The sequence below is a fragment of the Vollenhovia emeryi genome, unplaced genomic scaffold, assembly GCF_000949405.1.
Source record: "Vollenhovia emeryi isolate VEMERY1.0 unplaced genomic scaffold, V.emery_V1.0 DF939133.1, whole genome shotgun sequence".
Lineage (NCBI taxonomy): Eukaryota > Metazoa > Arthropoda > Insecta > Hymenoptera > Formicidae > Vollenhovia > Vollenhovia emeryi.
Genome location: NW_011967233.1, coordinates 2643824 through 2659508, shown reverse-complemented (window position 1 = coordinate 2659508; position 15685 = coordinate 2643824). Strand labels below are relative to the sequence as shown.

The following is a 15685-nucleotide window of genomic DNA, read 5'->3' as shown; positions in this document are numbered from 1 at the left end:
TTTCGTATATATGTTCTAATTCTTCGATTTCTTTTTATTAACGGCACATAATATTCCAAATAGAATATCAACGTATCAGAATGTAATAGATTAATATATCTTGAATTCCAATATAAATTGCAAATCATCTAAAATGAGCTTTAATTAATAATATATTTTGTACATCGAATATGTAATTCGTTGAAACAATTGGTAGCTTGCAAAAGAATCAAGTTATAGTGTTTACTCAAATATTGAAAATATTATATTATTATGCCATCGATGTCATTAGTGAATATTGACGAATAATTGCGCTCGATAAGAATCGGTAGATTTATCCCCACACAATAATTGATATCCTCAATGTTTTAGATATAATTTATATAGAAGAGATACCTGTATAAGTGATGGAAGAAGAGAAAATATAAGGAAAGCCACGAGAGATGATTACACATTTACGGTTACGACAATTTCACGGGAGTCTTTTTATAAAATTGTATGTAATGGATCTGTTTCAGTTATCTGGAGATATACAACGAGAGGGTGAGGGATCTCCTGAAACCGTCGACGAGCACGAGCGGTCTCCGAGTTCGAGAACATCCTCGACTAGGACCTTACGTTCAAGGTACTCCGCTCGTTTACCGTGAAACGTTGCGAACGGAGGACGTCGGCTAAAATTCTTCGAGAGTCTTCTTACTCTCAGTGTGTACCTAAGTTCTGCGCTGTTTAAATCTTCCTTTATCTCGCTCCGCGGCTATCTTTTCTGCACGCTATATTTCTCTCATTCGCCATTGTTATAGTCCAAAAAACAAAAATAAATACGGTTTGTTAAACATTATCGCATTACATGTATCATTAATCCTGCGAGTAATGTTTGCAGCTTTATTTTTTAATTATTCCTCTTGTATATTAAAAAGTGTTAATTATATTTTTATTAAATTAAAAAGTTTATGTTTAATGGGATCACTATTATTCCCCACGTAAAAATAGATGCATTCTGAATCTTCTAATCTTAAGCGATTACATACTTGCATCCTTGAGCCTTCGATCGATTAAACTATTCTCAGATTGTAAAATCCTTGAATTGGTTGATTCTCCAATCCTGTCGTTTTCGAATTCTAGAGTGCTAGTATAACTTTTGTGTCACGAAATTCCACGATTTTTGTAACGATAAAGCTTTCCTCGAGTATAATTTCTCAAACATTTCTGCATCGTTTCACGTCATTATCTACTCACCGTCGTAATCTATTCCAACAATGAAACTCAACCGATCAACGTCTCGCAATCCTGATACGAATTGATCGCTACGTTTTGCCATCGACGACCCCCCCCCCCCCGTTTCTCTCGCTTAAACGATCTTCGTTCCTTTTAGGATTAACGCACCATGTGGTTCGTACCCTGGAGTCGTTGATATCATACGTGGAGGAGGGCACGAAGGCCAGGAAGACAGCGTCGACACTTCAGAACCCCAGCAGCAGTCGTAGCCACGCTCTGCTGACCGTCGACCTCTCGCAGGAGACGGCCGACGCCGAGCGTCCTAACGGCAGTGGTACTTGCTCGTCCTCCAGGAGGCAGGACGCCACTCCGCGCGGCGGTAGCAGGTTACACCTAGTCGATCTGGCGGGCAGCGAGAGCGCGGCCACCTGCAGCGGCGTTCATCGACTGAAGGTGAGTCATTTCCTAAAAATAATATCGTCCGCCGGAATATTCGCCGGCTGAATTTCGCGCGATGAAAATCGATATTCGCGCGGGCCCGCTTCGCGGATGGATAGAGCCCCGTTATCAATCTCGTCCTGGCCGCCGCGTCGCGCGCCTAATAGACTCGCCTAATCGACCGCCGGAGTCACTCGCCGAAGTAACAAGCGTGTAAAACGAGCGCGAGGAAGCGTTGGGACAAATCTAAAACTGTAGTGTCGTTGAAAACCTTTTTCTCTCCATATCGACGGATATCTCGATTTATCCATAATTATTGGGGCACAAGTGTTTGAAAGGTCTAATGCCCGTTGGTGATATCTAACACCTGTCTCCATTTTCATGTATAGTTCTGTGCGGTGTATATGTGCACCGTGTGAAACTGGATTTAATTTTCGATACGGATTTAATGTGTTAGGTGAAAGATATTATGTGAATAAGATCTGTGTTAATGGTCTATCAACTATAATTCACGAGCGATTTATTACGTGAATAAGCATCGACGTTGATGCGATCATGCCTCCTACGATACGGAAAGAATCATCACGACGTTGCAAAGATTCAAGAATCATCGCTAATAGTATTTCACGTATGAAAGCCAAAGTATGTTTTTGTGATTAAAAATTCATACGTTAAACTAACAAGGTTTACAACTGTACACAAATGCTGATAGACGTGCATTTATCACTTCAAAAACACGTGGAATGTTATCACAATCGGTTGCAATATTTTTGCATTTAACATTTACTTTGATACGAAAGGAAATAATTATTGACATTCGAAATTTTTTTTCTTACAGAATTGAGAATAAGAAATAAAAATATGCTGATGAAAAAATATCAAAGTAAGCTAATAATTTTGACATTACTGTCGCATCACTCTTGTTTTTTTTTGCATCGCCTATAGGAAGGTGCGAATATCAACAAGAGCCTGGTGGCTTTAGGCAACGTGATATCCGCACTCGCCGAGAGAGGCTCAACCGGAAATAGGCCGGGAAGAAGATACATCCCTTACAGAGACTCTTCGCTCACTTGGCTGTTGAAGGATGCACTCGGCGGAAATGCCACCACCATTATGCTCGCCAGTAAGTGTCTACCGGTATTTTCCTTTTGATCTTCCCCCTACCGTCTCTTCCCTAAATTCGTATTCTCCCCCTTTTCCAGCGTTCGCGATCTTAGAACGTTCCATCGGCATTAAGGGGCTTCCTTTAGGGAATATTTTGCCCGCGCAAATCGCGTTTCGCCGTGTGTATTTTCGCGAGGAAATTATAAGCTCGCATTTCCCCTCTTTTGATCTCGAACCCTCCATTTTAATATCCTTTCTGTTGCTAGCTACGACGCACCGTTCTCGCGCGCAGATTGAAATCCAACGACCAATTCGACATTGCTTAATTGACCCTTTTAGTGCGAGCCTCTCACCAAAAGAGTTAATTACGATCGGCCGTAGTTAATCAATTTGCTTCACGTTTCTTTGGTCTCTCTCGTATTTCTCGTAAAGATCACTCAAATCAGCCAAGTGTTTTTTCTTCGAGAACGTTTCGTGATTGTAGCGAAAATTCTTCGGCTTCTCATAAATTCCATTAATTGTCGGAGGAGAAATATTATTGCGATATTCGTGAAATTATTCCCATTTGCGATAACCCGGGCTGGATGTAATTGGTTTAAATGCTTTTCCAGGCGAGCTAAGACGCGGAGATTAAATTTCAATAGAGCCGAGATAGAGAGACGCGAAAAGCGGTAAATAAGAAATCTGTAGTGAGCTTGCGACAGTAGCTACGTGATCGATTCATCGCCAATATTCTTCCCACAGTGTATGGTAGTCGTTATTAAACATAATTCAATAATTTTAATAACGCAATACAAAGATAAACGCTTCGCAGCTATACGATATAAAATATAAACACCAGTGCCTATAGATTTAATAAAAGATTATTGAAAACCAATACCAGAGCAAATTAAATCAATATGAACAATAGCAATTAGTAAGCTAGTAATGATTACGCGTAAAGAATGTTTTTAAACCATTAATTAATTAAATAATTAACTTAATTGTGAAATATTTAAACATACTCGAAGTTTTATGTAAATTTTAATACACTTTTAATAATATTCGCTTTAAATTTGTTTCATAATATTAAAACTTTAACTTTGTAGAAAGCATGTTAAATACATTTAGAAACTTAATCCGATTGCTCTAGTAAACTAAACTGTTTATGACGGTTTTGTCTTTCATCGTAGCATCACTTTAGAAGGGTTTTGCCTGGTTATATTCGACTCCCTTTGATTACATTAATCTTCGCAACAGTGTTTTTTTAAGGGAACAAACGTTACGCGAATTGGACAGAATTGAAAAATTTAAGAAAACCATCGTCGTCATGAAAGACCATTAACGTTTGAAATTGCTATTTGAAAGTAGGGAAACGCTATCTTCCCGTAGAAACCTATCGTAGTTAGATAAAGCACGTAGAGAAGGTTGCGTTACACGGTACTAATAGTTAAATCTTCATCTTTTCGAGCAAAAATTGACATCTTTCCCTCCAGTTAAAATCAAACTAAATTAGGTTTGAAACTAACATACTAACGATAAAATATACAATGTACGGATCTCCACTTTGGAGACGAATATGAATTATTAATTGTGGAATGTCTGTCCGCTCCTGCTTAATCTTCTTTGATTGAATTTGTAATTAAATTTGACGATCGTACGTACGAAAAACATGGTAATTCGTAAGATACATCACACTCGACGTGAAATTGATCTACGGAGAGGAAAAGCACACTCTTCTACCTTTTATTTAACTGTTGACTTGGATTCGTTGATCGTCATGACATTTTTATCTCTTCTATCGTCCCGTGATAAACCAACGAAACTGACGTAATTGAGTCGGCGGCGTAGAGAGACGTTAATCAAGGGAAGGCGCGCCAGTCTTCCCTCTTCCGATTCGTCACAATTAATTGCCGAAATGGAAGAGTCGATTGCACGATCCGTACAATTGGTCGGGGAACAACGGCGGCGCGGCGAGTTTTGCGAATACTTCTAGCCGGCCCGGCGACGTGTATAATTAATCGTAGCGGAATATTCCGAACCGTTGATCATCGGCAATTAATTGAATTGCTAATAGCATTTCGGTTTATTATCGGGGAGACGTTTAATATTCAACGGGCCCGCATGTGTGATTGAGCGTAGTGCGTAGATGAATAGACATATTACATTATCCCACGGACCGCACACTGTCGCCGCGGTGGCGGATTTTATCCGTCGATTCCGCAGCACGACGTATCCGGAAAAGATACCGTCCGCTTGAAAATTTATTTCGGATTATCGAGCTCTCGGTGAGCCACGAGTTATTTCCGGTTGACTTGTCCATCCGCGGAGTTTCGTTCCGTACATTTCCTCTCGATTAATTCGACAGACGCCCGCCGTTGCGGGTATCTGATTATCTGTGTATCTAACGGATTTATGAATGCGGTGAATCTTATATAGATTTTATATCCAAAGAGCAAGAAATCGAGGGTCTCTGTATTGGAAAATGCACGCGACGTTCTCTTTAGTGAAACTAAAAATATTTCGCACGGTCCCATAGTTGTTTCTGAATAGGCAAGCAGTATTTTGCGATACCTTGCGACATTTCGCGACAGGCACTTCAAGTAGATACTATTCCTCAAACAATTTTCCATTATCGATCAATCTAATCGCTAACTTGGAATGCAAATGCGCCGCAGCCGCTAGTATCAATCAGAAAATCGCACTGTAACGATTAAATAGAGTAGTTGGAACGTACGACGGTTTTATCGTGTATCGATGTTAATGCGAGTTTTATTGTTTCTTTCAGCGATATCTCCGGCCAGCGGAAGTTACAACGAGACCGCGCACACCCTACGATTCGCGCAAAGGGCGCAGAGCGTGGTCAATCGACCAGTGGTCAACGAGGACCCCGTGGAGAGAATCATCCGTGAATTAAGAGCCGAGGTCGCCAGACTGAAATCTCTATTGCTCGAAAAGGCAAGAAATTTCCGAAGATTTTACTCATTATAAATTTACGCAAATTAAATGATGAGAAAATATTAGTTTCAGGACCCAATACAATATGTTATCAATCGAGAGATTATCTAACAAATTATCTAATAACAATTAAGAGACGTGAAAACGTCGCATACATAGAAAACTGATTTAATCTTTTTAAACAATCAAGATAATTATGTGCAATTTGGCGTGATACAACTTGAATATTAATTAAAATTTCGATAAAATATCAGTTATTTGCACGTTACACATTTCGGGATTACTTCATATCAGTCAAATATGATTCGATTTTTCACAAAATTTTATCTGCCGAAGTGTTATTTTAATCGAATAAAAATTAACACCGCTTTCTCGTTTGTCTTCTGACGTGGCTGAAATGAAAAATCGAGCTCGGCGGAAGCGAGGCTGAAAACGCAAAAGGATTTAATCCCCGGCCTGATGTTGATCGAGCGACTTTATAACGCGGCCGGAGATTCGCATGCTGCCGGCAGAAAATATTAATGAGTTTCGAGCAGCGCGCGATCGGTAATAGCGTGGCATTATAAAACAAATTTCGCAATTTTGCCCGACGTAGAACGCGCGGATCCGCGATAAATAGCGGCCGATTTTTCAGTCGCGCTTTAACTCGCGCCCGAGAGGGTGTGCGAGTTTATTATCGGGGTTTACCAATACGAGCGGGGCGTCGCGATATTGTCCGATGTCATTACGCAAATGAGATTCATTGATCGTTTATTTGACACTTATTGAGCGCCCGTTGCGAGCGATTGGCCGAACGATTGCTGATAAAATATAGCACGCCGATGGGTTACGCTTAACGAGCGAACAGCGTTTCCATTTCCATCAGGTAGTTTCCATCCTTCATTTCCGCACGTTGCATAATCGCCGATTAATTAAATTCCTCATGCTTCGTCCGCAATCGCAACTTGGTCGACTATCCACGAGCTTGCGCGTCATATTTTAAATCCGAGATAAAATATTATTCATGCAGAATAATAATTTCTTTTGATAGATAGAATATCATAATTATGATGTATATTGGAAATGGAAATATTAAAACAAAATCAAACGCTTCTCTCTTTTTGTCAAAAGCAGAAAGCTAGAAATTGTTCAAGTTGATATCATTTAAATTTTAAGCGCCGATTTAAATATTAATTTTTAATTATATAATTTATTATTTTAGTAAGAACGGAGAGGTTATTGCAAATTTTAATATATAAGAACAAAGTGAAAAATATTATAATATATGAGGAAAATTGAAAAGATTATCTAAAAATAATCATGGTAGAAGCGCATAACTTAAGTACTCTATGCATATGCATAATATGGCGAAAAAGGATCGTACAGCTCAAAGAAATTTTGCTACCCCTCCCTCCCCCCCACACACATACACACAAATATGTCATATCCATTCTCGGTTTAAATTAAATCAGTTATACGAATCTTATTGCAGGATATCGACCAGACTAAGGCGCCGTGTTGCTGCGGTAAAGTTCAAAGTTCAAAGGATTCCGCGACGGATCCTCAGTATCGCGAAGAGCAGGAATCATTCAACACTTGGCGATCCGAGGAATCCAATCATAAGGACAAGACTATACGATCGAAAGATAACAGAGTTCACGATATACTTCCGATAAGAAGATTCAATTCCAGTGATAGTGTGACGGCTTACGAGGCGGACAATTCAGGGCCCATCAGAAAATTCAACTCCTTCGAGCATCTGCGACTTTCGGATCGTTTCGTCGGCAATTATAATCAGGCCAAGGTTACCGAATTGAATGACGAGGACGACGAGGTGGTGGACGAGATCAGTGAACCGGTTTTCGTGGATATACCGACGCTGGTGGCCGTGCTGATCAAGCCGGACGACAGCTTGCAAGAATCGTCGACACATATCGAAGAGATTTGCTCCGACGAAGTGCAAGAAGATTCGATCGACGCCGATTTTATAGAAGGCAGCAACGAAGATTTCGAGGGAACGGAAAGAATCGACGACGATCCCGATGATCGCAGTAGTTCAGCGAATTCCTGCATCTTGAAAGACTCGGAGATTGTTGACCTTCATCAGATTGCGTCAGAATGCCCTCCAGCAAGTCCGGCATCCGTTGGCAGAAGCAGACCGAGAGCTAAGTTCAGTAAGCAAAATTCCGTCGATTTACCCTCGTCCAACTTGAGCGTCTCCAAGAAATTCGGTTCTATCGACGGGATTAGCAAGAAGCGAGAACCAGCAATTGTCGGTGTTCAGCGATCGCACACGAATTTGGAGAAACGCCCGACGCTGCCCGATCGTGGAAAGAAGCTCAATAATATCCGCGAGATCGACGATCGCAAGGCGAACGTTAAGTCGGGAAGTATCTGGAGGGCGATCGGCAGCAAGGACCACCTGCAGAGGAAGAGCAGCAACGAGTCCGACAAGAGTCTCAAAGACTCCAACAGAACAGGTAGCTATAATAACATCGGCAGAAAACCGAGTTTGGAAAGCTTGAAGAGAAAGACCAGTAAAGACAGCAGCTCGAGCAGCTCCAAAGACGAGCAGATCTTGATCTCGAGTTTGGCGCGCGACAAGCTGACGCGCAGGAAGAGCTCCTTAGATCCGGACGCGGTAACGTCCGCGGTGACGGTGGTGGGCGGTTTAAAACATCACACGGCCATTCAAAAAGTAAAACGCGCCGAGATTGTGGCGGCCGTCACGGAAAGACTCTACTCCAGCAGAAAGCACACGGAGGAGACCAGCATGGCGAGCAGCAACACGTCGGGTACGCGTTCACCGCCGGAGGGTATCGACGTGAAGATGCCAGGCAGTCTCATAGCGCGATCGAGGCTCCAGGAGATTTCGCGGAAGATGCTGATGAAACGACGGAGGATCACCGTGGACACGCAGACGGAAGCGGCGTCGACGCTGCGCTTCAAGGACACGGCGTGTCTGACGGACGAACCTAAGGTGGTGCTCCAAGACGCAGCGGTTCTCACGGACGACCACGCGGACGGCGACGTCGCAGTAATCGCGATAGCGGATCGCAGATTACCCGTTCTCCGAGTGAAGGACATGGCAACGCTGACGGATCGACGGCCACAAACCAGCATCTTCCGCTGCAGGGATGTCGGAAGCTTGGCCACCGATCTCGACTTCGACGACTATGAACTTCACTCGCCGCGAAACGATTCCGGTATACTCTCCGACGACGCGCAGAATTACGCCGAGAGCAATCTGTCCAGCGCCGACGTATCCGAGCTTTATCCGGAGGGTGGCGACAAAAGAGTGCCGTGCGTGGATAGCTCGACCAACACGTTCCTCGCGTCGCCAGGGAGGAATTCGGCGGTGCAGACGCCACGTTTGGAAACCGCGAGTCGGCAGAAAGATAATTCGGAGAGCAGAAGCTACAGCAAATGCTGCAGTCTGATTCACGAGCTCAGCCAACACGTACGAGCGAACAGTCCCGAGAAGAACGTTATCTCTATATCTCTACCGGAAACAATTAATATAACAATCGAGAGCGCGAATGGTCTAGAGTCGAGGATAGCGGTGATGGACGGCAGCGATGCCGTGGAGGAGAAATCGAAGCCTATTTCCAGCGACAGGGCAGCTCAGACGGATGAAGAGATTAAAAACGGAACTGGAGGATCTCTTTTAAAGGATTTTACAGTCAAATCGACGGCCACGCAGGCGGACGGCAGAGTTTTCAGGATCGAGAATATCTTTCAGGACCCGAGAAGCAAAAGCTACCATGACGTGACGTCTGATTTGAAGAAGGAAATCGCGATCAAGAAGTCGATAACTTTTACAAGTTCTTTAGGCACTTCTTCCGCCATCGAGACGAAAGAGAGCGGCACGGAGACGGAATGGAACGGAATATACATTGATAACGTTTGTCAGAGAACGCGACCGATTCCGAGAGGCGGCTTAACGCAGGCTTTCATCATTAGGAAACGTAGCCACAGTTTGAATCCTAGAAGATCAACGCAAAGATTTGCCCGTCATGATTTATGGAGAAACTGGACCCTTCCGTGTCGAGAAAAATCGTCGGAAAATTCCGATTACCACAGAGAGACAACGACTATGCCATCTTCTGCGCAACAAGACACTAATTTAGAGCTAATTGATAATTTTTTCTCTTCTACAATAAACAGCGAATGTACTTTTGTCGCTACAACTCCCGAAGAAACGGCTCAGGAATCGCGTGATCAAGACTCCAAGGACAGTTGCAAGAATTTGAAGAAATCAAAATCTATTTCGTTAAAGAACTTATTACTAAACTGCGATTATAATTTTTCGGACGACAGTCTTGATTACGATGAAGACAACATGGCGAACAAGTCAGCTGAGGCGAAAACGATGGATTCGAACGACGACATGAACTACGAGAGCTTTTGTCCTCCGGATGTCGTTGCGCACACGAAAAAGGAAGCTTCGAAGCCAAGTCATGGAGATTCGGCGAACGTCGAGTCCTCGATAGACGATGATTTTGATGATACTCGGATAGAGTTTCCGAAGAGAAAATCTGCTGAATTGTCGGAGAGGAATCTAATACAGGATTACAAAGCATTAATTCTAGGGACATCGTCGCGCATCGTAGACAGTGACTCCGAAGAAGAAGCAAAAACTAGACCACTTGACAATATCAGCAAGAAAAAAGTATCTTTTTCAAATCGCAATAATCTCGAAGAGATGTCTGACGTGACCAGTCGCAAAGTTCTGGCATCAAAGCGAACCTCAGAAGTGGGCTTAAAGCCTATTATTAAGAAGATGAAGAAGAAAAAGCCGGTTGTGACCGAAAGTTTGGATATCATTCAATCGAATGTCGAAGATGGTCAGCCTTTGAAGCAAAAAACGATCCTATCGACAAAGAGCGAAGAAGTTCTGCCTGTGTTGAGAGAGAATCATGAGTCTGAGGACTCCGAGGCAACGCTTAACGACGAGAAGGTGGAGTTTTCCAACGAGAATCATCGCGAGGATTCTTGCAACAAGGTTGCTGAAGATAATGTCATCGATGAAGACACTCGTTCTCGTGCAGCATCGAAGAGAAATATTCTTGAAGAGTACCTGAATGAGGCAATAATCTTCATGCGCAACATGAACTCTATCAACGAGTACATGAGTGCCACGAACATGTTGGAGAACTATGGAAAGCGTCGCAGAAGACGAGGTCGTCGTGGGAACAATTCGAGCACAGATAAAGATTATATAGAGTTCCGAGGGCGCAGAGTGAGCTTGAAGGATGACACTGACAAATACCTGCCGGATAATGATGAAGTTGTTGCTGTCGAGTCCTACGCAAAGTGTTTGAAAGGTATCGAGCGATTGGAAGCGTGTATCGACAAAGTCAGCAAGCATAACCAGGTCCTTCGAGACAAATATGGCATCGATGTCGAGTCTGCTGGCGCTAAATCGAGTTTAGCGAGTCCCAGTATAGGCTCCGAGGTGTCCAGCATCGTCGACAGCTCGATCCATTACCGCGAGAACATAGTTTCCGACAATGACGCTGAGAATTGCGACGAGTCCAGTCTTACCAAGATTCCCTTGCCGCTTTTACCCGCCACTCGAATTGACATGACGCAACAGTCTACGTTAAACGGGCTAGAAAAGTATCAAGCTCTTACCGAGATAGACAAACGCAATCTTGATGACAAAAATAACAATATTACAACTGAGGATGATCTCGAGCGTAAAATCTTCGATCAACTAATGGGCGCAGCCGATTTTAGTAAATGCTGGAGTCTGAAGCAATCCCGACGGGAACGCCTCCGGAAAATATCCGACCTTAGATCGCAAAGCCCGACAACTTACTCCAAGTTACGAGGGACTTTCCAACAAGACACCCACGGCATCCTTAATTTCGACCAAGTTTCTACCGCCGAGGATTATCTCGGCCACATTCGCGGAATTGAGAGTAGCTCCTGGACATTGAGGAAAACGCAACTCTCGGATCAACCGGACGATACCAGTTTGACGACATCGATCGGTTTTAAAATTGATTCTGAAGAATTTTGCAACGAATCGCCGGAAGATTACGATAATCTGTCAGATATCGAGGCGTCAAACGAGCCGACGATCTTCGAGATAAAACATCAGGATTATTTGATAGATTCTACAAACTCGATCGTGGAACAAACGCCTTACATGGAGAAGGAAATCGCGCGGAGATCAAGAGACAGTTTAAGAACTGAGTTAATGAATCCCAGACTTGGAGATTCTTTCACTGTGGACGTGAAATATCCCGGTAGTCCAAGGGCGAAATTTTTGGAGCTTTTAAAAGAAAGAAGACGCATAGTTGAAAGCAGCAGGGGTACGAATGCGTTTTAAGATCGTTCAAGCGGTCTTTCTTTTTAAAATGTACATCTATTTTTCACATGTATTTTGTATTTTGACGACTATTAGATAGAATGAGAGAGAGAATAGTTATAACGTTCAGTTTAAGTATAGGAATATTTTAAGACAGATTTGTAAATAATGACATCGTAATATTCACGCGTGTGTTCTCTTCATTTTATCAGCTTTTCATTTAATAGTTTATTTTTAATATGTAATTATGATAATAATTGTATCGATAATTGCGTGCAAAGTATTAATGGAATTTCTAAAAATACACATGTATTAACGTATTTTATTTAACATAGTTTGTCCAATTGTCACATTCAATATTTCACATTTAATTTCTTAACGCTGTTACCAACGTTTAATCTAAAGTCAAACAAGTTCAAACAATTTTTAATTGAAGGCCATTAATATTTTTCACATATTTCACATTATACATGTAATTGAACTAATTGTATCTTGTATATAATGATAAATAACGATTTGCATCGTAACTTTTTTCCAAATTAATAATGCACAATTGCCCACTCTACAAATTTTTATACAACTTCTATTATAAAAATATCGTAATATGTTTCAATAATAATAATAAGACAGCTTAATTTATAAGAATTGTATTTATCATCTTTATGAGAATGTGTTAATGTTATAATGCTGTATATCATATAAGATAAGAGAAATAATTATTATATCACTCGTAAGTATATCGTTTAATAAAGGCTATTTTACGAAATAATAAAATTAATAATAAAATTATTATCCGTTACACAGTGAAAAAGAAGATGGAGCAAATTTTGAATGATAATTATTTATACTATTTGTCTTTTATTAATTGATAATTATTTTATTTGCAGTTCACGTGATCGTGACTTATCAGTTCGTACATTTAGTTTTATTGTTTTTAGCAAATTGTAATAAAGTCTACATCAAGATCCAGCTGTCTATTAAATCCATAAATCCGCCGTTATATTTAACTCACTACGATTCAGCATTTTTACGGTTAAACTTGCGTATGACGCAAATATCGATTAATACAGCTTATTCGAGGACGTAAGTAACGCACTGCGAGTCTCATCGATAATAATTTTACGAGGCAAGGAAGCTCGTATTTCGTGTTATAAAACGACAGTTAATGGCCGACGCAGGCCGCGCTGTTTCAGAAAAGAACTGACGCATGTGCTGCGTTTCGTGCGATGTTGAATGTGCCGCGATCCCGACGTCGGCAATTGCGATCCTAATAATGTCGCGAGTAAAGCGAAACGTCGCCAGTAGAGCGACAGCTTACAACGGCTGTTTCATTTTATTGCGTAATAAATCTCCGATACGCGAGAACTCCGGATACACCCCGATTCTTACCGCATGTCCATTTTCACTGGACCTCTTATTAAAAAAATAGACTCAGGCCACAAGGGGCGGCCCTTCCCACCGTCGCAATAAAATCCGGAGTAACAAATTAGCACATAAGTAGCACTAAATTTTTTTACAAGCACGGATATTTTTACGACGGTGAGAAGTTATCGTTACATGAATGAAAAATGGACTTTGCCTATAAAAATAACTTTTCCAGTTATTTGCATGTTCACGCTCTTGTCTAAAATAGACTACTATGTTTTTCAAGTAATTAAAGGAAAAATTGTTACACAGAAAAAGAAGCGGATTTAAAAACAGCACTAAACCGACGTGACCGATTCTCGTGAGATTGACAGATTCGCGAATTTACCGACTTGATTTCTCGAGTTGAGTCTTCTTTTACGTATGCGACTCGATATAACGTCAGGGTCACCGAAGAAATCCCTCTCGTTTCACGAAAATAACACGTCTCGCGGCAGAAGAACGCGCGCGACAATGCGCAATGTCATCGAAATACGGAGGCCGGAATTGTGTATGAATCGCGAGGGGGCTGATAATTGCGTTTCTAGGCCGTCGCTGCCTCCTCGCGTCGATAAAAACCGATCCGACGCATTATGCGCGCGGCACGTTCTGAAAACTGCCGCCACGTGCCCCGTTTTCCGCTCGTCGTATTTGCCTTTGATGCTGATGCAAGCGTAACGATGCTCGTTTACCCCCGCGCACCGCGTATGTGCAAGATAACACGATAAAGCCGGCAGAAAGACGCGCGATGATCGTAGCGAGTTTACGCTTAAGTCGAGATTTACACGCCCTTTTCTCTCAACATTTTGCGACACGAGAGCCTTCATTTCGTTCGCTTTGCGTTAGGCTAGTTCTACATTGATCGTGTCGTATCGTCGCAAGCGTCGCAAATCGTAGATTCGACAGTCTACGACCATTGCGACACTACGATGCGACCAATGTAGAACCGGCTTTACACGCCCGCGGTCCGACACGTTTGTGCAAATAGAGCGCCAATCTTCGATTTATTTGCCCCATATTTTACGAGCGCCGCAAAATCACAATGTTCACCGTTAAAGAATGTCACGATCATCCGGCGGTTCGCAAAGTATCACAAACGCATATTCACGTATCTCTGTCGTGCATAATTCAGATGCCGCACGTCTGTGAGATAATGAGAGATGAAAACTGGGAACGCCTCGTAAAACCCTTATGCCGTTTCACGAATATTACATATATTATAACCGAGGGGGAAACCGCTGACCAAAATCTTGTACACCAATGCCCACTAATGCCCAGTGGGCATTACTTTATCTTATTATCTTCTTTTATCTTATTTATCTTCTTTTATCTTATTTTATATACTGTTTTCAGTGATAGTCCACTGATTGGCTTTTAGAGTGAGTGTATTCGTTGTAACGAGATTAATTAAGGGCCAGTTTTTCTAATCTCTTGGTAAGCTAATAGTTACATTATATGTCTATCGTTGTTTAATTTGAAGTAAAGACAAAGACATACATGTAATTTAATTATTAGTTAACTTACCAAGAGGTTGGAGCAACCGGCCCTTAATTAATTAGCCGCGAGAGTAGGCTACAAATTTTTTCGCTGCTTCGAAGTATCGAAGGAATTTTAGAGAAAACTTGTGCGATTAGAAATTGTACATCGAGTAAAATCTCAAACAGCGAAGATCTAGAAAAGTGACTTCTCACTCATTCGACTGAATTGTCGGACTCTAATATAAGCCGCGGCATTTAACTCTTCTTTTATTAAATTAGAGACTTAATCTCTTTTCTCCTTTCGTTCATAATATTTCGCGGGTAGATTAATTAATTGAAGCTAACGTAGAAACGCACAGCGTTCTAAACGAATCAAGCGTATCGTCATAAACCCTTGAAATTGCCTTGAAATGGCCGGGAACGATTTTACAATCGCGCGACGACGCGTGTAGATAAATCAGGCGCTCTTCGCGTCTCGATAACACCTGATTAAAATAAAGCGATAAAGAGCGATGCCCGCTTCGCTGTCGCCATCAAGTTATAACACAAATCCGCGACTCGGTCATTCGATCGGACGAAAATCCCTGTCGTCGATCCGGAATTTTATGCGACGACACTACGAGCGCGTGACGCAGCTACACGCTATTTTTCTCCCGCAGCGTTATACGCGGATATGATTGGGTTTTTGCGTAAGCTCGACCGGCCGTAAACCTGGCTTTTACGATCCTGATTACGCGGGGCCCAATATTGCGCTAGCCCGCTCAGCGTCCGACGAGCTGCATCCTGAATGAAATTTCGACGCGACAACGCGCGGCTGCGGTCAACGAGGCGA

General features: G+C 42.1%; 1 protein-coding gene across 1 annotated transcript in view; it reads left to right on the top strand.

The window, feature by feature from the left end:
- Nucleotides 1–12740, top strand: part of LOC105567951 — a 38957-nt gene extending 26217 nt beyond the window's left edge. The window contains exons 4-8 of the mRNA XM_012023244.1: nt 498–604; nt 1352–1647; nt 2578–2755; nt 5504–5673; nt 7145–12740. Of these exons, the coding sequence (XP_011878634.1) occupies nt 498–604; nt 1352–1647; nt 2578–2755; nt 5504–5673; nt 7145–11992 (5599 nt within the window). The 3' untranslated portion in view covers nt 11993–12740. The remainder of the gene's footprint in view (nt 1–497; nt 605–1351; nt 1648–2577; nt 2756–5503; nt 5674–7144) is intronic.
- Nucleotides 12741–15685: the final 2945 nt, after the last annotated feature.